The 25,389-nt window shown below is 37.0% G+C and overlaps 1 protein-coding gene across 8 annotated transcripts in view; it reads right to left on the bottom strand.

Annotated features, from left to right (window-relative positions):
* Positions 1–25,389, bottom strand: part of MAN2A1 (mannosidase alpha class 2A member 1) — a 174,528-nt gene that overhangs the window by 133,111 nt on the left and 16,028 nt on the right. For 5 of the 8 annotated variants that reach the window (XM_036280855.1, XM_036280853.1, XM_036280854.1 and 2 more), the window contains exons 2-3: positions 15,525–15,782; positions 12,847–12,991 (exon numbers count right to left, since the gene is read on the bottom strand). In XM_036280855.1, the coding sequence (XP_036136748.1) occupies positions 12,847–12,991; positions 15,525–15,782 (403 nt within the window). Of the gene's footprint in view, positions 1–12,846; positions 12,992–15,524; positions 15,783–15,889; positions 15,915–20,200; positions 20,572–25,389 lie in introns of those variants that run through there. The other 3 variants (XM_036280857.1, XM_036280858.1, XM_036280859.1) reach the window with 3 other exon arrangements.

Below are 25,389 nucleotides of genomic sequence, written 5' to 3'. Positions count from 1 at the left end.
AAGGGCAAAGCAATAAAGCTAAGCTAAATGGAAACAGATTTTATAGTGAAAACACGAACAAATACCATGAGAATAAAGAAATGGTAAATTCCTACTAGAAGGAAAGAAGAGAGATTCTTAGATTGGCCATCATCTGGGCAGAGGGAAAAGGTAGTATTTCCAAACTCAGGCAAGAGCATATGAAAAGGACACTAAGCCATGAAGGTTCCTGTCAATTTCAGGGAGCAGAAGGCAGCTAGGTACCGCTGCATTGCAGCTTACCTGGTGGAAGTATGTTGAGAAATAAAAATAGAAATGGAGGTCAGATCACTGCAAACCTTCTGAACCATTTTTGTTTCTTACCAAAAACTTAGAAGGAAGAAAGTTAAGGTTTTTTTTTTATTTGTGCTTTGAAAAGTAACTGTTCTGTAAGTGGCAATGATAGACAAAAAAAAAAGTAAAGTAGAAGAAAAACAAAAAAATGAGGCCATTACAATAATTCTGCTAAAAAAGCAAAATGGTTAATGAATTTCCATGGAAACAGACAGAGGGAATAAGAGGCCAAGGAAGCAAAAAGAAGAGAACTTAGTAACTGACTGAAGTTTCCAAGAGAGTGGGAAGGTCCAGAACTTAAGCTCAGGTTTTTCAAGACCCATGAATGTTTGGAAACCTATAAACCTGCTGATTCCTCTAAATACTATAGGACTCAGGTTTCCAAAATAACCTAACCATTTTTTTCCAGGTGATTCAGTGTCATCTAATAGTTTTTGGAGCATATCAGCTTCACTTCCATTAAGCTGCCAGAGATACAGCACTTTTTGAACCCAGGTAAGATGCTGGCACTGGAAATTCTATCTCACACCACAAGAACCCATTTGCATCACTGTTAGGAAGCTGGGGTTTTGTCCAACCTGTAGCTGGATATGTATACTATCCAACTGTGACCCCTTGTTGTATTGCTTTTCTAACTGCCCTTTAAATGGCCCGCATACCTTGATACCTGATATCTACAATTGTGAGGTCAACCTCCAAAATAATTTCTAAATCTGCGCTAAAGTTATTTTCATCCCTTTTTAAGGACTCACACCAAATGAGGATATTTCAGGCCTAATAAGTCTTCCCCAAACAGCTTGGTGTTTGAAATCATGTGAAGTATCTATAGTATGAGATATCACTAGATGTAAAATAAAAACTGACCTCCTTTGAGGAGTTACTCTTAGAATATGGAAGAAGGCTACTTAGCTTTATGCCCAGTGGGCAAATTATCCAAGTTTCTGGAAGAAACTATTTTAAAAGCTGGAAAATAATGCTTCCAAATCACTGTCTAATTGTAAAATATGTAGCAAGAGGAAAAGCACTCACCATCTCATGTACTAAGGACAGAAACATCCATTTCAATAGGGATAGACCAGAAGAAAAAAAGAACAGGAAACAGTGCGGTGAGGTGCCTACTTATGCAAGACGTTAATAAAAGGTTTTATATGATTAATAATGTAACATAGATGACATCTGGTTTGAAAACACTTAAAAAACTTTCCTCCTAGAAGCTCTGCCTATTGTTTCAGAAGTATTGCCAAAAAGAGACATTAAATAAAGGTTACAAATCCTGGTTCAAACCCAGCCCCTTCTCAGACACATTACTTACCCTCTCTTCTGCCTCAGTTCCCTCATCTATGAAATGAGGGTAACAGTAGTACTTTCGTCATAAAGTTACAAAGAGCAGTAGTAGATTTAACATGAGTAAAGTACCTAGAACATTGCCTGGAACAGAGTAAATTCCCACAAGTATAATCAGGGCACTGGTGAGCTCTGAAGCACCCAGACTTGAAAGACAGACCAAAGTAACTGAAGTGGGGGAACTAGGAGGTGTTTAATGACCACCTACATCTCTTAAGTGCTACTAGACATTCTAAGGAATACAGCCCAGTCAGAGCCCAAATGGATTTCCCCCTCTAAATAAAGAACCTCATTATACCAATTCTAGAGATCCCCTAAAAAGATAATTCTAAAGAGCCATGTAAACATTTATCTTAAATGCCACCATTGTCTTAACAATTAAAATCGCCAAATAAAATACAGGACGCCAGTTAAATTTGAACTTCATATAAATAATGAATAAATGTTTAGTACAAGTAAGTCTCATGATATTTGGTACATATACAGTATATACTAAAAGTTTTTCATTGTTTATTTGAAATTCAAATTTAACTGAGCAGCCTGTTTGTTTGATTTTTCTTTTTTCAGGTAAATTTGGCAACCCTAATCACAACCTAAAGTTCAGATAATGCGCTGAATTAGCCGAGCTGAATGCTCATAAAGAAAGAAGAATGAAGTGTCTTAAGAGGTAGCATGGTAAACAGACAGAACATGGATCTGAAAATCAGGCAAATCGGAGCTGTAATATACCACCCTGTCAATTTACAACTGACTGATCTCAAAAGAAGAAACTACCAGACCTACCTCAACTTCACAGACCTCACCTCATAAATGGGGTGTAATTCACCACCTTCCAGGGTTGCAGAATGGACATGAAGCCACACACACCGGACAGTTCCCTGATGCAGAACAGGCAACGAATGCCAGTTCTCCGCGATTTCGCAGAACAGTCCCTTAGCTCCAGAAACTCAAATTCCCCATTCACAGAAGCCAAAACCAAAGAACTTGCTTTATCCCACAATAGTTAAACAGAACAAAGTACTCCACAAACCATCCTCTCCCTCTCCCAACCATCACTTGGCAGGTGCCTGTAGCAGCCAGAGTTCTAGGCCTTCACTGCCTCACCCTACCTGGGCTGTGCCCATCTATGGCTGACCAGAACCTTTTTTCTGACTGTGCTCAAAAATATGTGAACAAAAAAACCTTAAAATAACCTTACACTGTGATTTCCTCACATTTTTCTGTTCCTTTTCACAAAACTTTTTAAAGATTAAGGATATATAAACATATTTCGAATTATCATATAATACTAAATGCAAAAATCTGTTTTCTTAATTTAAAAAAGCCAGAAAATCCTAATCATTCATTTGGATCAATAAAAATTCTGCAAATGCACAAAAAAAAATTATTTTGCACTATGACTCCTGGGCCTAGACCTTCCTTCTATTTTGGAGTCATACCACATGGGGGATTATTTTCCGATGTTCATTTTACAAATTGCTTAACTAACAACATGCTGTCCAACTTTCCATTTAGTGTACCTTATCTCCTCTCTACACACTGTGATTTCTTTGAAGAAAAATTACCTAAATATTTCAGCAGTTTAACTAATAGGAAGCAAAGAATTAAGATTATAGATACAAAGGTGCTGTAATTGTGTTTTAATCAGCTTATTAAATACAACATGAACATGTATCAATCAACTAACATTTAATTTCATGGTCCATGATTCAAAACTTTCAAAAGCATAACAGTACAAAGTTATCAGCATTTACTTAACAATTCCTTTCCAATTTTCTTTTAACTTGTGTAAACCATACAAAATATTGTATGACAATTATTACGTGTCCTTATGGACAGAAATAAGACATAATGAAGAATTGTATTAAAATACAAACATCATTTGAAATTTATCTTTCTTGTAAAATATTACCAAGGTGGACCAAATAGAAAAAATCTACATATATAAAAACACAGCAACATAATTCTTCAAGTTAGAGGACTAAATATAGAAAATGTTAAAATACCTATTTCAAATCTTTTTATCCCCAACAAATAAAACTCCACTGATGAAACGAACCACTGAGCTAGTTTGTTTTAAACCATTGCTGCAGAAAATAAAAACAAATCTCCAAAGGTCTCATTTAGAAAGTGAATAGCCTAATTGCACTTTAATTTAGGAGTATTATACAAAATGTCCCCATCACAGAGTCTCTCTTTTCCTCCACTGAAAAGGTGGTTTCTCATGATCTGAATGATTCCATTTTTCACAGAATAATTTTGTTGATCTAAATTCTACATTTGTTAAGAAGTGGTGAGGAGATTCCAAAATGGCGGCAGAGTGAATGGAAGCTACACAGACCATCTCCCAGAACCAAACTGGAATTACAATGAAAATAAAGACAAATCATCGGGAAAAAGCAACAGAAAAGCAGCTTGCAAGGACCATATAACCAGGGACACTGAATCTACCATGGCAGAATTGCGGAGGTGCGAGAGGGGGGCTGGGAGCCCATGGACAGCAGCTGTCTTAGCTGTGAGCAGTGTCCTCGAGGTTAAAATCCCAAGCCCGCTCTACAGCGCAGGTCCGGGACAGAGGCTAAAATAGCCACAGCCACTCAACGTGGGCTCCAGCAGAGGGAGGATAGAATGGACTGGAACTGTGTGGAAACACTCGGGATTTGGAGGGCGCTCAGAGCTTTCGCTGAGTTGCAGCCACGCAGGATGGTGGCCATTTTGCTCCTTCCCAGAGCTCTGGGGAGAGATGGCGGCCCCTCCCACAGAGATTCAACCTCACTCAGGTGGGCCATTGAATTGCAAATTGAGGCTCATTAACAACCAGAATCTGCGCCCACCCTCAGGAAACCCTCTTTCAGATGGACACCTGAGTGAGTTTTTCACTCAACTGGGAACTCAAGGTTCTTCAAATAACTAAGACTTATAGACTTCAGGCAAAGAGCTAGAGGATAACAGAACCTTTCCTGGGCTTGCAAATCTACCCAGGAAAGTAAAATTTGATAGAGGTGTTTAACGTGGGTCCTCCCATGCTCATCCTAACCCAGTAGAGGGAGCCACAAAGAGCAGAACACCAACACCCACAGGGAAAATTTGGCAGGCCCCCAAACCTACTGAGATGGCCAATATGGTGAAACAAAGATACAAATCCCAAATGAAAGAACAAGAGACCTCTACCAAAGATGAGATAAATGAAATGCAGTTAAGTAAATTAACAGAGCTAAAATTAAGAGCCATGATCTTGAGGAAGCTCAACAGCATGAGTAAAGACATCAACACCAGAAATTCAGAGTCATGATCTTGAGGTAGCTTAACAGCATGTGTGAGGACATGAACACCATGAGTAAAGACATAGAAACAATGAAAATCAACCAACTGGAAATGAAAAACCACCAAGAAGAAATTAAGAAAGACATAGCAGAAATAAAGAACACATTGGAAGGACTGAACAGCAGAGCAGAGGAAGCTGAGGAACAGATCAGTGAATTAGAAGACAGGGTAGAAAAAAATCAACCAATCAGAAAACCAAAAGTAAAATCCTGGAAGAAAGCTTAAGAAAAGTGTGGGACAACATAACACGTAACAACATCTGTATCACAGGAGTTCCAGAAAAAGAAGAAAATGAGCAAGGGTTAGAAAATATATTGAAAAAAAAAAAAAGTGACCGAAAACTTCCCTAACTTGGTGAAGAAAGAAGGCATCAAGTTCAAGAAGCACAGAGAGCCCCAAGTAAGAACTCAAACAGGCCCACACCAAGACACATAATAATTAAAATGCCAAAAATTAAAGACAAAGAGAGAATCCAAAAGGCAGCAAGAGATAAGCAACAGGTTACCTATAAAGAAACCCCCATAAGGCTCTCAGCTGACTTCTCAACAGAAACACTACAGGCCAGAAGGGAATGGCATGAAGTAATCAAGGTCATGAAAAACAAAGATCTGAATCCAAAACTACTCTATCCAGTAAAGCTATCATTTAAAATAGAAAGACAAATAAACAGCTTCCCAGACACAAAAAGACTAAGGGAATACATTAGCATCAAACCAGCACTGCAAGAAATGTTATAAGGACTGCTGTAATTAGTAAAAGAAATAGGAAGAAAAATATAACCACACTACACAAAAATGACAATAAATAAGTACATATCAATAATCGCCTTAAATATAAATGGATTGAATGCTCAGATCAAAAGACACAGAGTAGCTGATTGGATAAGAAAACATGACTCATATCTGTGTTGTTTACAAGAGACCCACCTCACAGCAAAAGACTCACATTGGCTGAAAGTGAAGGGATGGAAAAAAATCTTACAAGCAAACAGAAAGCAAAAAAAAAGCTGGGGTAGCAATACTCGTATCTGATAAAATAGATTTCAAAATGAAGGCCATAACTAGAGACAAAGAAGCTCACTAAATAATATTGAAAGGATCTATCCAACAGGAAGATATAAACTTGGTAAACATATGCACCCAATATAGGAGCACAAAAATGTATTAAAAATCTTCTGGAGGACTTCAAAGGAGAAATCAACAGCAATACAATCATAGCAGGGGACTTCAATACCCCACTAACATCACTGGATAGATCCTCTACACAAAAGAATTAACAAGAAAACAGAGAATCTAAATGAAGCACTAGACCAAATGGATTTAATAGATATCTACAGAGAATGAGAATTTAATAGATATCTACAGAGAATGACACCCCAAAACTAAAGGTTCACATTCTTCTCAAGTGCACATGGGACATTTTCAAACATAGACCACATGTTAGGACACAAACTAAGGCTCTACAAGTTCCAGAAGACTGAAATCATATCAAGCATCTTCTCAGATCACAATGGCATGAAACTAGAAGTCAACTGCAAAAAGAACATGCAAAGACATTTGAATACATGGAGGCTAAAGAGCATGTTATGGAACAATGAATGCATTACCGAGAAGATCAAGGAACAGATTAAAAACTTCCTGGAAACCAATGAAAATAAACACATAACAACAGAAAATCTATGGGATGCAGCAAAAGCAGTTTTGAGAGGGAAGTTCATAGCACTACAGGCCTACCTCAAGAAACAAAAAAAAATTCTAATAGAATATCTAACCTCACAACTTAAAGAACCAGAAAGCAAACAAAAAGAAAACCCCAGAGCAAGTAGAAGGAAAGAAATAGTAAAGATCAGAGCTGAAATAAATGACATGGAGACCAAAAAACAATTCAAAGGCTCAATGAAACAAACAGAGCTGGTTTCTCGAAAAGATAAACAAGATTGATGGACCCTTAGCTAGACTCACCAAGAAACAAAGAGAGAGAATCCAAATACACAAAATCAGAAATGAAAAGGAGAAGTAACAACTGACACCACAGAAATACAAAGGATCGTTAACAAATACTATGAAGTATTATAAGGCAATAAATTCAACAAACTAAGCGAAATGGACAAATTTCTAGAAACACATAGTCTCCCATAACTGGACTGGGAAGAGATAGAAAACTTGAGCAGACCAATAACAACTAAGAAAATTGAAGAGGTAACCAAGACTCTCCCAGCAAACAAAAGCCTAGGCCCGGATGACTTCACTGGGGAGTTTTACTGAACATTCAAAGAAGAACTAACACCCATTTTTCTCAAACTATTTCAAAAAATTCAAGAAGAAGGAAGATTTCCAAACTTGTTTTATGAGGCCAACATAATTCTAATTCCAAAACCAGAAAAAGACACTACAAAGAAAGAAAACTACAGGCCAATATCCCTGATGAACATAGATGCCAAAATCCTGAACAAAATACTAGCAAATCAGATCTAGCAATACATCAAAAAAATTATTCACCATTAACAAGTGGGATTCATCCTAGAGACGCAAGGCTGGTACAATATTTGCAAATCAATAAATGTGATACACCACATAAACAAAATGAAAAATAAAAACCACATGTTCATTATCAATAAACACGGAAAAGCATTCAACAAAATCCAGCACCCATTCCTGATAAAAACGCTCAGCAATGTGAGAATTGAGGGATCATATCTCGACATAATAAAGGCCATATATGAAAGACCTATACCCAACACCATACTCAACAGGCAAAAACTAAAAGCATTTTCCTTAAGAACAGGAACAAGACAAGGATGCCCACTTGCACCACTCTTATTTAACATAGGACTGCAAGTCTTACCCACAGCAATTAGACATCAAGTAAAAATAAAAGGGATCCAAGTTGAAAAGAAGGAAGTGAAACTGTCATTATTCGCAGATGACATGATATTATATATAGAAAACCCTAAAGACTCCATCAAAAATCTCCTAGACTTAATAAATGAATTTGGCAAAGTACCAGGATACAAAATTAATGTCAAGAAATCGACAGCATTCTTACACACCAATGATGAAGTCACAGAAAGAGAAACTAAAAACAATCCCATTTACCATCGCAGCAAAAAAAATTAAGATACCTAGGAATAAACTTAACCAAAGAAGGAAAGGACCTCTTCACAGAAAACTACAGGTCATTGAAAAAAAAGAAACAGAGGAAGATATAAAAAAGTAGAAGCATATACCTTGTTCATGGACTGGAAGAATTAACATCATTAAAATGTCCATATTACCCAAAGCAATCTATAGATTCAAAGCAATCCCCATCAAAATACCAACGACATACTTCACAGAACTAGAACAAATACTTCAAAAGTTCATATGAAACCAAAAAAGATCTTGAATAGCCACAGCAATCTTGAAAAAGAAGGACAAAGTAGGTGGGATTACAATACCAGATATCAGGTTATACTACAAAGCGATTGTAATCAAAACAGCCTGGTACTGGCATAAGACAGGCAAATAGATCAAAGGAACAGAAAGAGAACCCAGAAACTGACCCATGACAATATGCTCAATTAATATTTGACAAAGGTGACAAGAGCATACAGTGGAGTCAAGACAGTCTCTTCAATAAATGAAAGATCTCTTATCCTTTGAGATGACATGGAGAGACCTGGAAAGTATTATCCTAAGCAAAACAAGCCAAGCAGAGAAGGCAAATATCATATGATCACTTATTTATGGAATATAATGAACAGACGTGGAAGTAGGGTACAGCCTGACAACCCTCAGAAGAGGGGTTGGGGCAGGGAGGAAGAGATAAACCACAGAACATAGATGCATATACGCATAACCAATGGACTTGGACAATAAAGCTGGAGAATGGGTGGGGAGATGGGGAGGAGTATGTCAATGGGGAAAAAAGGAGAAACATCTGTAACAAAAATAAATTAATAAAATTTTAGAATGTAAATTTTAAAAATGTATATGAGCTGTGAATGGGAAAAATAAAATAAAAATAAATAAATAGAAAGGTATAGGCATTGCTACTAATGTAAATAATGTTCATATGCTAAGAGGAATGACAATTACTATAAGTTTAATCGGTGAGATTTATAAGAATTATTGAAGTATTTAGGAAAGGTTTATTAGGTAGACAATTAAAATACCTAAGAAAATAAGTTGATTATACTTATAAATTTTATTTAAAATGTTTAAAGGAACTTATCTAAGTTTAAAGCCCTCTGGAAAATGATTTTCAAAATTTAGTAAATTTATGAAAAGAATGAGATTTTTTTGGTGTACTTAAGGGAAAAATGTGTTTTTAAATTTATGACTTTATATAATTGAATTTCAATATTAAAAATCATTAAAAAATGAAAAAAAAGTGGTGAAAATTATTAAGAAAAGTCAGCAGTTCTTTTCTCTAGAATTTTGCTTGATAGCAAAAATCACTTTAATTATTTGTGTTGTTAAAGAGGTATTTTATTATAAGTTTTATCAAATTTATTGGGGTGACATTGATTAATAATATTATAATAGGTTTCAAGGTCTGTTTCTGACCATTATTTTTCCCTCAAGTAGAGGGTAAGTGTCATAAACATCTTTTACTAAGACAAAAAGATTCAATTGTGGTTACTAGGGTACCAACAGACATATCCTTTTTTTTTTGCATTTATCTTCAGATAGAGCAGGAGGGGGAGAGAGAGGAAAAGAGAGAGAAACATCGATGTGAGAGAGACACATCGAGTGGTTGCCACCCACACGACCCCAACCAGGGCTGGGGACAAACTGCAACCTAGGTACATGCCCTTAGCGGGAACTGAACCCAGGACTCTCTGGTCCGCAGGCCGATGCTCTAACCGCTGAGCCAAACCGGCCAGGGCAACAGACATATCCTTTTATTGCAGTCAGGAACAGTTACTAGGGATGTCTTCTCACAGAACAACATACTAACTGTAGTGTGAACAACATACTAACTACACTGTGAAATGAACAAACAGTCTAAAAGGCAGAGGCAAACCCTGCCCTTGACAAGGTTGATATCATCTGTTTTTGGTAATTAAAATTACAAAGTTCATTCTAAATAAGATGTATTTTTAAAGGAATAGAAATGAAGTAGACAATGGGAAGAAGGAAAGGAGGGGAGTTAAAATCAGGAGCCAAGGTCAAATATTTCATCTGAACCTGCAGAGTCAGATTCCTTCGTTCATTATGTTATGTAACTGAATGAATCTGTACTATGTGCTGGGTACTATTCCAGGCACTAGCGATCCCAGGGTTAACAAGCCAAAGTCTGAGTCCTCATTGAGCTTACATTCTAGTGAGGAGATCCAGCAAAACTGTTATAAATATTTACGTGTGCCTTTGTAGAAACATACGCGTGTGCGTGTGTGCATGTGTGTGCAGTGTGAGAAAGCCATCAAGGGGCATGGAGCTAGGTCAGAGAAGGCCTTACATATATGTAGTAATTACTGTACGCCAAATGTAAGGCTAGGCAATGAGGATAGACTATGACAGAAGACACATTCTTGGCCTTTCTAGTTTACTCAGGTGGGAGATCCTGGTAAACTAACAAGAAAATATTCTGGTCCCACTACCTGTGTAAGCTTGGCAGGTTCATAAGACCATCATCGTAAACAGTGGCACTAACCTTCAAGGGTTGTTGGGGGCAGTAGATGTTTATAAAACATTGGGCACAGGGCCTAGCAAACTACTAATTTTATTATTACTGTTAAATGCTCATGCTGTATAACTATAACAAGAAATGAGGTTTTTGGAAACTGAGGATAGCAGAAAGGGGGACGGAATAATAAAGGTCCTTAAAAAATCAAAAAGGGAAGAGAGATGGGTTCACATGAGGACTTGCAAGGCACACTGCAAACTGTATTTATAAACCTATAAAAAATAGTATACGATGGAATCACATCACAGACTCAAATAAGTGACAAGAATTAAACTATACATGATCAGCAGAGAAAAGAGAAGAGAACAATTCATTTACTACAAGTGGCTCTGCTGCTACTGCACTCACCATGAGAATATTTCAGTGAACAAAGTTTACAGAAAAAATATCTATAGTCCTACAGGCAGTCTCAGATCCCACATGTGAAGTTGAAGCACCTCACCTCACTGCATCAGTCTGATATACAAAAAAAAAAAAAAAAATTGTGTTTTTCATTCTGAAACGAAGCATCCTTATGACTTTGGTTAAATTTAGTTTTAAATCCAATTCTAGAAATTCCCTCTCTCCCCTCACACCCCCCACCTCCCAGGCCTAGCCTTCTTCAGATAAACAGCAACCCCCAAGGAGGAAGATGCTGCAAAACATGTAAGAAAAAAAGTTAATAAAACTAATAGGTATTTGTAGAAAAAGATAAAGACATTAAGACCAAAAGCAGAGAGACCAACTCAGAAGCTGATGCATGGTAATGCTCATCAAAACTTTCCAAAAAAGCAATATTGATTTCATACATTTCATACCTCAGTGCTTACTAAAAATCAAGTATTCTGGAAATTCAAACATTTCAGCATCCAAGCTCTATCTCCCTGACTACCTCTCACAACCAAGAAGCCTGCATGCACACACACACACACACGCACGTGTGTGTAAACACACTTCACCAAATCATGTGTCCAGACACTAACTTGTTAGATCTGTTGTCTTAGGAAGGAAGGAAATGAATACATGATGATAAACTGAAGGGAAAGAATACAAGTAGGAGATAAATGCTGGGAGTAAAGAAAAAAACCTTCAAAATACTAAGTGAAAAGTGCTTTCTCTGATAGTAATGAAACTGAGAAACTGGGATAAAGAAAAAATATAAGTATTAGTAAGTCCTTCCAAAAAACCCTGCAACTACATTAATTGGGCATTTAATTTGTGCCTGTGTATTCACACTAACAAGTGAACACATCAAATCATATTTCCCATGATAATTTTAGCAATTTCCACTTACCTTGGGGGAAAAAATTACTGGCCCCAATAAAATAACAAAAATCAGCGTATGACATAACAATTACAATAATAATAACAATAGCAGTTAACTTTAGGGCTATGTACCATGCCTTTACATTTCACCCTATGAAATACTTTATCCTGATTCTACCTGGAAAATAAAAGTTACTCTCAGATTAAGTAACTTTTCCTAAAGTTGCCTAACACTATAGACTGATGGGGTTGGGACTCACCCATGTTTGTCTCTTAATCATTTGTATTACTTCTCCATTTTAAAGTCTCAAACTTTTGCCCTGGCTAGTTTGGCTCAATGGTTAGGGCATCAGGACCAAAGGGTCACAAGTTTGATTCCCAGTCAAGGGTATATGCCTGGGTTGCAGGTTTAACTCCAACCCCCGTAAGGGTTGTGGGGGAGGCAACCAATCGATGTGTCTCTCTCACATCAATGTTTCTCTCCCTCTCCCTCTCTCTCCCTCCCTCCCACGCTATCTAAATCAATGGAAAAATATCCTCAGGTGAGGATTAACCAAAACATACATACATACATACATACATAAAGTCTCAAATTTTCCCATGAGCATTATGACTTTTTAAATGCAGAGTTTATGGACACGTAGTATGTTACACTAAGTAACTAAAATGAATGATCAGCACCTTAAATTTGTGCAACTTTTGTGCCCCAGGGCTAAAACCTTCTTGTGTTATTACCATTTCATACTACAGAACTATTACCTTTAAATGGCACATAAATTAATAAAATAAGAACTTAAAATACAACGACATATAAAAGGAGTATGATATTGTTTAAAGTCAGGGAATATTTCTCAAAAACTTGAGAAGTAGGTGCCACCAGATTCTCATTAAAAGAGTCTTGCCTACAGGTGGCTTAATATCCTCCAGTTTTATTTGAAGTGCCAATTTTACCTGGGTCATTATGAGAATGAGGCACCACAAAGACTTGAAGGGGCTTAGTGTCCCAGTCATTAATGTTATAGGTAATGTCAAAGCCTTGCTTCCAAACTCCACCATCTGGATTGTCAAAAGGAATTAGACTGTAAACATCCAACATCTAAAAATACAAAAGACAAAAAAATAAAAGTTTAATTATGTATAACCATTATTAATTTAAACTTAATGTTGAAAAATATTTGCTCAAAACTACTTATTGTTGTACTCTAAATATATATTTTACAATATAAAACTATTTCTGTTAGACGAAGAATTTAAGGTAGAAGACATTTAATCACCATTCAAATGCTTAAAATGCTTTGTTACATCACTAACCTGATAAGTAATCCCCTCCCCCTCATCTGCTTCTAATAAAAAGATAATAATTTCATTTAATTCCTCTTCCTCTGCTTTACTTCTAATAAAATTTAATAGTAATAAGAACTAAATAGCAAACCAAAAAAATTTGATTATGACCAGATTCAAAAACAATTATTTACTGAAAATTATTTTTCTCTTTGAGTTGTCTTTATTTTATACGCAATCTCATATATTTTAAAAATCTGTACATTAATGAAAATGTATCTATTGCTATTCTTTCACTTAGCATGTTATGTTTACCTTTTTTTTTCCTAAAAATAAAACTATAACAAGGTTATAGTTTAGGTTAAAAATGAAAAAATTTTTTAAATTGAGATTTAGCTTTTAAGTGTTCAAATGTTTTCTAAGTTTCCAGTGCAGTAGTCCTTCTAGATAATAATCCATTTTGAACATAAGGAAAAAAATATTGCCCCCTCCCCAAAAAAAAACCTACAAACTTTTATTCTGCATATTCTCTCTAATACTAAATGTGACAGAGAACACAACCATCCTTTGGTTAAATTTCAATTATGTAAAAGTTACATCCTAATTCATATATAAATTGGTTACAAATATAATTTTTAAAGATATCAAGCAAATTACATAAAAATGAATACAAAGTTTTTAAGGCAATAACAAATTTCTCTCTTCAGAATTTATGACTTTAATAAATAAAATACGTTTCAGGGAAAAGTCAACACAGCTTTGGGAACCAACTAGACAGGAAGATGTTAGGAATCTCTGCTTTTCTTTCCAGTTCTTTCTTTCTTTCTTTCTTTTATTAATTTAATTAATTTATTTTTGTTGCAGATGTTTCTCCTTTTTCCTCCACTGACACCCTCCCTCCCCCCACCCAGGCATCCAGCATTGTTGGTATGTCAATTGGTTATGCTTATATGCATAAGTTCTTTGGTTTATCTCTTCCCCCCCCCCCACCCCTCTCCTCTAAAATGTATCAGTCTAAACCCCACTTCTATGTCTCTGGGTCTATTTTGTTCATCACCTTATTTTGTCTGAGCTGCCTCCTACTGCCTGGTTGCTCAGTGCCTCCTTTCTGTCCAATCCAGATTTAGACCCACCCCTACCAAAAAACTTTTTTTGTTTTTCTTTAAAAGGTATTGAATTAAAACCTGAACAAAGCAAAGCCTCACAGAAATAGATATTCCTTCAAAGCACAGGACAGGATCCCAATCCTATCTGAACCTGGCCACACACTAGCTGATGAGGTTGCAGCCATAAGGCTTGGCCAGCTCTGCTGTTCCATTTCCAGCTTGGCCTATGATCCATGTCCTCGAGGTCATACCATATTCTCTTTCCCAAGAGTTAGTGAAAATTTCTACTCTGAGGCCAGAATGTAGCCAACTCATTTTATCACGCTTTAAAATATTCACCCCTTAGGGTCCTATCACCAAGTTCCAATTTCTGGTCTAAGGTATAAGGTTAAACACAACTGATTTGCCAAACTGAAAAATATAAGTGACACACCCAAAGTTTAAGGAAGGCAGTTCTTTCTTACCCTAGTCTTCAACTCTGCTGTCCTCTAGAACAGCATGATCCAAGAGAAATATAATGCAAGCCAAATATGCAATTTTAAATTTTATAGTAAAATGGAACAGTTAAAATTAAGTTTAATGATATATTTTATTTAGGCCAACATATTCAAAATATTACCTTCTCAATGTATAATCAATATAAAAATGAACAAGCTTTTTTAGATTATTATTTTCCCACTAAATCTTGAACACTTTCTGAGTATTATACTTAGAGCACTTTTCAATTCAAACTAGCCACATTTCAAGTGCTCAGTAGCCACATGTGGACAGTGGCTGCCATAATGGGCAGCACGGCTCTAGAATATTTCCCTTCCTTCTCCAAAAGGCATATTGAGCAAAAAGAATCTAACCCTACACTGTGCTAAATCTATAATGTACAGTAGTAGTACATTAAGAAGAGGGCTACAGTAAGAAGAGGGCTTTTCTTGTTCCCTCCAAAGGAAGGTAAGAAAATCCCTTTGGCCAAATTTAAACTTCTAATGGTCTTTATTACAGAAAATAAGACCAAGGAAGCATATAAAACAGCCATATTCACAAATTATAAAATAAGAAAATTTAGGAGAAACACGGAATTATGGAATCTTATCACAAAAAAGAATATTAATGATCTTGTGATTAATCAAATCACACAAAAAACTAGAACTCAGAGAGTTTAAATAACTTAGCAAGAACAGATACCAGATCAAATTAAAAAAACAACAACAAAAAAGCCCAGTGATTATTAACAAATGTATACATTACCTGCACATCTGAATTCTGACTTCCAGTTTGTGAAGCAAACAGACAGTCTTCAGGGTCGACTGTGAGGGACAATTGTTTCGATGGCAGAAGAGGTGAGCCAACACCTTGGCTAAAATTGCCTTGTGAACCTTTTGGCCCATCCTCCACAGACTCACTCAAATTGATGACCGAATCTCTAATATTTGAGATGATCTCATTATTCTCAGCTAGCAAACGCTCCAAATGGTCTATTTTTTCTTGCAACATTGAGAGCTGGCCCTAGAATAAAAAAGAAAAAGGCAGCTATATGAAACTCTAATATAGCTCTGCTGAGACATACATATTTTTTTTAAATTATGTGCCTGCACATGAGGGCAGCCACTCACCCTTCACTTTCCACTTTTATAAGTGGGATCACAGAAAGCCTGAACAGCTGGAAGGGTTGAAACACCAATTTACAGCAGAAAATCTTCTCCATGGCTGTAATCTTTGTTTAATCATATTTTAAAATAAGCAACAGAAGGAACAAAAATATTTTAGGATATATTTCCTACTACCCCAAAACTAGCCTTAAATTAAATATCTTTGGGTCTCTAAAATCCCTAAGGACAACCACATATTATATTCAGGTATAAAATTTTAAATTTAAGTATAACTGATTCTAGTTATTTCCAAAGATCAAAATATGACCTTTGAACCTGAAACTGATCATTTCACCTCAATCAGTAACATAGTGGACAATCCTAAATAAAAACTATGATCTACAGAAAAATCAATTAGTCAATTGTTAATTAGCCATATGCTTGAAAAAAACTGGTATGAACATCCCTCAGTAACCACACTATTAAGTAATTTAGGTTGCTTCTACTATATTGTATGACTTTTAGGTTTTTAATTGATCCTCACATTAAGAGGCTTGCCGTCTCTGTAACATAACCCTTGCTATACAGAGCATCAGCTCAGCTTATGAGAACAAGGACAATCATTGTCTTATTCACTCCTATACCCAGGGTTCCAAATACAGAGTAGATAGTTATAAATTTGCCAAACAGCCATCATATTTCTGGAAAGCAACTCTAATTCTTTAGTGAATACCCATTATGCCAGGTGTAATGCTACATGCTGGGAAGACAGGTATGCATAAGATATGAGTCCCTTTCTGAACACATACACAAGGTGACATTGTAACTAGAAAGAGCCTACCCTATGCTCCCAAAAGTCCACATTAAGGTTTAATAAAATAACTATATGGATAGTGAACAAACAACTCTAGATACCCACGAACAAAAATTCTATCACCAGTAAATAGCAGAAAGACAGAAAGGAAGAAGGACAAAAGAAGACAAAATACCTACATGTCCAAAAAATAAAGGACTGGTCAAATGGTACATCCTAATATTACAGAACAGTTTCAGGGACTGAAAATTTAGAAATATATATATTTCAAAATAAAAACGTATGAGAAGGTACTTTCAGGAGATACAGTGAAGAAAAAGCAGTTTTAAAATAGTACATATGAATAAAATAGTACATATGACATGATGACCCCCTTTTGAAAAATAATACATTTGGAAGGCCATAACCAAGATGGCAAAAACTGGTCATGAGTATTTATATTCTTCTTTTATCTGTTAGGAACAGTTGTTGATTTTGTAATGGGGAGGCTGAGAGAAACAAGGATTTTACTCCCAGGTTAATGGCCAGTTCAATAAGAGGACAGCAGAAGTCAACAGACTGCAATCTACCAAAAGAAAGCCATTTCAGCAAACTGTGAAAGGTTGACAGAAGTCTGAAGGGACAAGGGAAAACATTTGGAGTAAGAAAAGAAAAAGTAGCCAAAATTAGAAGCAAATGATCTTGGGTGGTGGTGGGAGAGAGGACAATGGAGATGAATACCCAAAGCCCTGACCTTCCAGAGACAAGGAGCACAAGATAGCTGTGTACCTGCTCAGACGCCAAAGATGGTCTCATAGGCCTCTCTACTTGATAAAGACAGAAATAAACCCCCATACACCAAAACCACAGTCCTTTAAGGTAACTGTCACTTTTAGGTGAGGTGCCACGTCTCCACAAAGTGGAACTCATCAGCGTATACAGAAGCAGGAGGAAGTGCAACGTTTTAGCACAGAACTCATCCTGCAAGACAAGCCCCATTTCCCCTAGTGAAAAGTAAGACAGAGAATATAGATGAGTTCACGGCTAGAAATGGCAAAGCAAAGGAAACTTGATGAATCAGTACAACACTAGTTCAGGAGTCAAAGAAAAGCTAGTTGAACCATGTAGATTCCAGGTCAGCAAAGCTGTTCAGCAGTATTATATATACACTACAAACCCTTTTTTATAAGCACACATCCATGTTGGTTGAGTGGTTCTCAGTGGAAAGACCAAAGGGGACCCTTGGCATAACCCAAAGTTCACCCAAAGAAGCTAAAAATATCTGAGAGTCAGGTACACAGCTGACTAATCTGTACCTATTTTCGTAAACAGACATGCCATCAAAGGCTGTCTAAAATAAGGGAAAATTTTTTTCTTTATTCATTTATCACAACACCACAGACTGCCACTTTTTGAAATCACTCCTGATGAATTCTGTTGAATATTTTCAATGCTGAAGATGCAAATCTACTTCAGTGACGCTTGCAATTTCTACCACAGCAGGTAACAACTGTACATCAACTTCCTCTGATTGCAAGCAGAATTAGAACACGTTGACTTGTTCTGCCTGTAGTAAAGTTACACACCTCCATAAAATAAACCTTAGCACCCTGGCCAGTTTGGCTCAGCAGTTAAGAGCATCGACTCGCGGAGCAAGGGGCTGCAGGTTCAGTTCTGGTCAAGGGTATGTACTTCAGTTGTGGTTCGGTCCCCAGCCCTGGTCGGGCTCCTGGCGAGAGGCAACCAATCAATGTGTCTCTCTCACACAGATGTTCCTCTCTCTCCCTGCCTCCCACTCTGTCTGAAAATAAATGGAAAAACATCCTCAAATGAGGACTTAAAATAATAAATAAAATATACATTAGTTTAGTCTAAAATACCACCCAATATTACAACTATGCATGGTGACAGATAGTCACTAGATATGTGGTGACCCCTTTTAAGGTTTATGAATGTAGTATCATTATGTTATACACCTGAAACTAATATAACATTATATATCAACTATAATTAAAAATAAATTTTATAAAATGTTAAGGGAAAAAGACACTGATTCCAATTAAAATTTAAAAATGTTCTGGAAAAGCTTTAAAAAAACCCACCACCATCTGAGAGCTTTGAAAGGTGCCACATGTCTCATCAGACACTTAATAGTGTATAAATTAATACATGGGTGCTGACTTTCTCCAGATCTTCCTGTACTTTCAGGAAAAGAAAAATTTGGAGCCATGCACACAGCAAAGCTTCCTATATAGCTCAACAAGCAAACACTGAGAAAGAAGAGGGCTCCTTCCTGGTCCCATAACCCATGGAGGAGAGTATTATTCAAAATAAACATTACAGGATGTTTCATGAAAAAGAATCCTGTAGGCACTAAAGATGATTTCAATCTCATTGTTGCTTTAAAGAAACAATTAATGATCAGTACCTGGAAGTCTTTACTGAATGAAGTTCATGGAGAAAATCGTAGTCTAGGGATATGTGTCAGCATAATGGTTTAATGGAAATTATTTTTCAAACTATATTATGCAGTGGAATAAAGTCTCCCTCTAAATAGCTGAAATTTTTGAAACACACACCTCATAAGCAAATTCTTTACAAGACAGAGAAGAGTGGTACGACCTTAAACGATGTGCTCATAGTCTGCATTACAGTAACAGAAATCATAGATAATGTTTCATACAATGACAAGTCAGAGAATTCTGAGGGGAATATTGAAAAAGACAATTTTCTGTAGGACAAGAAAATCACTTATGAGAAAACCACTTTATTTTTTGATTTGCTAATCAGTTCTACAGGGAGGCCATGGTGTTTCTGAGGAGTGGGGAGGGAGGTCATAGTATTTCATTTTTTTCTGCTTTTGGTGAAAGAGAAAAACTGGGCAAAAAATCACTGATATCAAAGACTTTTGAGAGAGCAAATTCAGAGCCCACTACAAGGCAAAATAGGATCAGTACCCACTCAGCTCTCCGAACAAAATCAATCTATGTGTGTGCTACAGCTAATGTGAAAACATATGTAATTATTTGCCCCAGTTAAGACACTAGCTGCTGGGATTGGCATCACTGTGATCACTGAAGCATGACTGAATCTGCACATTGTCTTCTTCCTTCCTGTTACAATGAAAAAATAGGTGCCCGCCCCTCTGCCCACTTAAAAGGCCAACACTGCTGGTGAGCTCCAGCCCCATCTCTCTCAACTACTCAAACACTGTATTCTTACAGTTAAACTCTCAACACTGCTTCATCAAACTCCACTTCTAAAAGCAAATCATTCTCAATAATACAACATGTTTTATTAGGTCAAACTATAAGAAAATGACATTCTCCTAAGTCAAAAGTAGGCAAATGTCACCAATTTCTTATGGTTCAACTAAACATCTTATCCTATTTAAAAAAAAAAAAAAAAAAAGTCACATCAAACTCCAGTACTTTTCTTAGCCCCATGTTCCCTTCCAGGGCCCCACTACCTTCATGGACATACAATGGTTCTCAACATCTACACTCATTATCTCCCTTCCCTTCAAACTTCCACTCACTCACCTGGCCATTCTAATCAGTACCTGCCCACAACTCCACTGAAACTGCTTTTAAAAAGTATGCAAAGGCTTCCATGTGGCCAAGCCTGAAGAGCAAATGCTGTCTTCATCTTATCCATCATCATAAGAAGAATTTGGCACTCTTTCTTCCTAGAAAGTTTCTTCACTGGCTCCCAGCACAACATGCTCTTGGTTTTCCTCCTGCAAACTGTTTATCAATCTCCTTCTTTCTCCAAGATCCGAATAATGGAGCTCCTCAAGGTTAGCTCTTGAGTTCTGTGACTTCTCTATACTGTCTTAAATTATCTCGTCCATTTTTTATACTGATGTTACCCACAGTTATATCTTGCTCTGAAGCCGCTTCTCTGGAAAAAAAAAGACCCGTATATACAAATGACTGACTTCTCAACATGGGTTTCAAACTTAAATCCAAAAGACACCTTCCCCAAAAAATGCTTTCTATAGTCCTGAGGCTTCAGTAAATTGCGTTAATCTCCACCTTGTTGGTCACTCACGCACAAAATCTTGGTGGCATAACCGATTCTTCCTTTCTCACCTTGCTCACACACCCAAGACCTTGAGACAAATGAAAATGAAAATACAATAACACAAAAGCTTTTCAAAAGCTGTCCTAAGAGGAAAATCCATAGCAATACAGGCTTAACTCAAGAAACAAACAAACAAAAAACCCCATCAAATAAATAATCTAACCTTATACCTAAAGGAACTAAAAAAAAAAAAAAAAAAACCACGCCCTGGCCGGTTTGGTTCAGCGGTTAGAGCATCGGCCTGCGGTCCTGAGAGACCCGGGTTCGGTTCCCGCTAAGGGCGTGTACCTCGGTTGCGGTTTGTCCCCGGCCCTGGTTGGGTTGTGTGGGTGGCAGCCACTCGATGTGTTCCTTTCACATCGATGTTTCTCTCTCTCTCTCTGTTCCTCTCTCTCCCTCCCACTCTACCTGAACAAAAAATGGAAAAATGTCCTCGGGTGAGGATAAAAAAAAAAAAAAAAACCACAAAGAATGTAAAAGAAAGAAAATAATAAAGATCAGAGCAGAAATAAACAAAATAGAGTTTAAAGAAACACTACAACACATCAATGAAACCAAGATTTGGTTCTCTGAAAAGATAAGCAAGAATGATAAACCTTTAACCAGACTCATCAAGAAAAAGAGAGAGGACCCAAATAAAATCAGAAATAAAAGAGCAGAAGTAACAACTAAAACCACAGAAATAAAAAGGATTCAAGAATCTGAACAATCTGGAAAAAACAGATAAATTCCTAGAAACATACAATCTTCCAAGACTAAAGCAAAGAGAAACAGAAAATCTGAACAGACTGATTAGAACCAATGAAATCGAAGCAGTAGTGAAAAAACTCCCAACAGAATGCAGACTGGTGCAGCCACAGGAGAAAACAGTATGAAATTTCTGCAAAAATTTAAAATAGAGCTGTCTTTTGACCCAGTGATCCCACTTCTGGGAATATATCCGAAGAAACCTGAAACACTAATTTGAAAGAATATATGCACCTCTATGTTCACTGCAGCATTATTTACAATAGCCAAGATCTGGAAACAGCCCAAGTGCCCATCAGTAGATAACTGGATAAAAAAGCTGTGGTACCTTCGCACAATGGAATGCTGTGTAGCTATAAAAAAGGAGCTCTTACCTTTTGCAACAGCATGTATGGACCTAGAGATTTTTATGCTAAGTGAAATAAACCAGTCAGAGAAAGACAAATACCACATGATCTCACTTATATGTGTAATCTATTGAACAAAATAAACTGATGAACAAAATAGAAACAGAGGCTTGGGGGGGCTGGATGAAAGAAGGTGAAGGGATTAAACAAACAAACAAAATATATATATAACATATGGACACAGACAACGGTGTGGTGATAGCCAGAGGGAAAGTGGGGTAGGGGATGGGTGGAGTTGGGCAAAGGTGGGCATGGGGATAGAAAGAGACTTTGCTTGGGGGGATGGGAGCACAATGAAGTAGGCAGATTATGTTCTGTTGAGTTGTATGCTTGAAACCTGTATGGTTTTGTGAACCATTCATTGTCACCCAATAGATTTAACTTAAAAAAATAAAATGAGATAAACTCCCATCAATCAAAAGTCTTGGACTGAATGGCTTCACAGGTGAATTTACCATTCAAAGAAGAACACCTCTTCTTCTCAAACTATTCCAAAAAAATTCAAGAGTAGGGAAGACTCCCAAACTCATTATACAAGGCCAGCATTATCCTGATTCCAAAAGAAGATAAAGACACTAGAAAGAAAGAAAAGTATAGGCCAATATCCCTGATGAACATGGATGCAAAAATCCTCAACAAAATATCAGCAAATGGATCCAGCAATATATTAAAAAGATCATATGTCATGATCAAGTAGAATTTATTCCTGGGATTCAAAGACGATTCAACATCCACAAATCCAGTAACGTGATATACCACATAAACAAAATAAATTATAAAAACCAGATAGTCATACCAATAAAGGCAGAAAAGGCATTTGACAAAATCCAGCACCCATTTATGATAAAAAAAAAACTCTCAGCAAAGTGTAAACAGAAAGAACATACCTCAACATAATAAAGACCACATATGACAAACCCTCAGCTAACATCATACTCAACTGGGAAAAATCTAAAAGTGTTTCCTTTAAGATGAGGAACAAGCCTGTCATGTGTGCTTCAGTGGTTGAGCATTGACCCATGCACCAAAAGGTCACCAGTTCATTTCCCGGTCAGGCACATGCCCAGGTTGTGGGCAAAATCCCCAGTGCAGGGCATGCAGGAGGCAGCCAGTCAATGTTCTCTCTCATCAATGTTTCACTCTCTCTCTCCCTCTCCCTTCCCCTCTCTTTCTCTCTAACATCGACAAAGAAAAAAAATTTTTTTTTAAACATGAGGAACAAAACAGGAATGTCCACTTTCACCAATCTTATTCAACATAGTATTAGAAGTCCTAGTTATAGAAATCAGACAAGAAAAAAATAAATAAAGGCATCCAAATTGGAAAGGAAGAAGTTAAACTCTCATTATTTGCAGATGACATGATACTATATATGGAGAATCCTAAAGATCCCACCAAAAAACTACTAGAACTGATAAATGACTTCAGTAAAGTATCAGGATACAAAATAAATATCCAGAAATCAGTTGTTTCTATACAGCAATAATGAAATATCAGAAAGAGAAACTAAGAAAATAATCCGATTTACAGCTGAATCAAAAATTAATTCTATACCTAGGAATAAATTTAACCAAGAAGATAAAAGACTTATACTCAGAAAATTGTAAGACATTTCAGAAATAAACTGAAGAGGATGCAAATAAATGGAAGCATATACCATGCTCATGGATAGAAATAATTAACATTATTAAAATACCCATATTACCCAAACCAATCTATAGAGTCAACACAAGTCCTATCAAAATACCAATGGCGTTTTTCACAGAACTAAAACAAATAATCCCAAAATTTATATGGAACCACATAAGATCCTGAATAGCCATAGCAATCTTTAGAAAGAAGGACAAAGTTGGTGGTATCCTGCTAACTGGTATCAAACCAAAGAATGTATATGCATATATGCACAACCAGTGGACATGAATAGTATGGGGAAAACAGGAAGGGGGAGGGAGTAGGGAGGAGAGGGTTAATGGGGTGGGGGAGAGAAAGGGAGAACATCTATAATACTTTCAACAATAAAAAAATTATACTACAAAGCTGTAGTAATCAAAACAGCATGGTACAGGCATAAAAACAGACATATAGATCAATGAAACAGAACACACAGCCCAGCAATAAATCCAGCCCTATATAGTCAATTAATATCTGACAAAGAAGGCAACAAATACAATGGGGTAAAGACAGTCTATTCAATAAAAGGTGTTGGGAAAATTGGACAGATACATTTTTTAAAAAATGAAACTAGACCACCTTCTTATGCCATATACAAGATTAATGGATTAGAGAATTAAATGTAAAACTCAAAACCTCCTAGAAGAAAACATGTATATTCTATGTCTACATATAGTAAAATACTATTTGGCTATTTAAAAACAAAAGGAGGAAATCCTCCATTTATGACAACATATACGTTGAGGGCATTATACTAAATGAAATGAGTCAGACAAAGAAATATACAAACTGTATGATACCATTTATATGTGGAATCTTAAAAAGTATAACTCATAGAATTAGAGTGGAATAATAGGGAGATTAGAGACTGGGAAGAGGGGGAAATGTGGAGATGTTGATCAAATGGCACAAACTTCCAGTTATTAGATCAGTAAGTTCTGTAAATCTGATGTATAAGCATGATGATTATACTAATAATATTGTATTTTATACTTGCAAGTTGCTAAGAGAGTAAATTTTAAATGTTCTCACCACAAAAAAGAAATGATAGACTTCTGGTCAAGATGGCTGTGTAGGGCCCTGGCCGGTTTGGCTCAGCGGTTGGAGCATCGGCCTGCAGTACAGAGAGACCCGGGTTCGGTTCCCGCTAAGGGCACGTACCTCGGTTGCAGTTTGTCCGCGGCCCTGGTTGGTCGTGCGGGTGGCAACCACTCGATGTGTCCCTTCACATCGATGTTTCTCTCTCTCTCTCTCCCTCCCTCCCGCTCCATCTGAACAAAAAATGGAAAAATGTCCTCGGGTAAGGATAAAAAAAAAAAAAAAAAAAAGATGGCTGTGTAGGTAAACACTGTATCGCCTCCTCCCACAACCACATCAAAATTAAAGAAGCCAAATTGAGACTGGCAGGAGGGGCGAGGCGCTGATGGGCTGGTCCCACACCCACGTGTGGCAAATAAAAATCAGGAGGGACACCTCAGCTGTGAAGGTCCTCACTGAGGAGTGAGGGGTCCCCCTCCCACACCAGATGCCCAGCTCAGGATTCCAGTGCCAGGAAGAGAAGTCCTCATAACTTCTGGCTGAAAAAAAACAGGGGAACTGAGCCTGAGAGAGGCTGAGGTTGCTGGAGCCCCAGGCAGTTCCTCTTAAAGGGCCAAATGCATAAACTTACTCAGACTCGCTCCTTCTAAGCTCGGAGGGAAGGCAGCTTGAGGGGCTCCAGAGATATACAGGGAAAAACTGAGCTGTGTGGCCTCAGAATGAGGGCAGGAGAGGCAGCTTTCTCCTGGACAGACATGTTGGCAGAGGCTGATGTTCCTTTG

Source organism: Molossus molossus, unplaced genomic scaffold (genome assembly GCF_014108415.1).
Source record: "Molossus molossus isolate mMolMol1 unplaced genomic scaffold, mMolMol1.p scaffold_m16_p_3, whole genome shotgun sequence".
In the NCBI taxonomy this organism is placed as follows: Eukaryota; Metazoa; Chordata; class Mammalia; order Chiroptera; family Molossidae; genus Molossus; species Molossus molossus.
The sequence above is the reverse complement of the archived record's forward strand: the minus strand, read 5'-3'. Positions and strand labels throughout refer to the sequence as shown.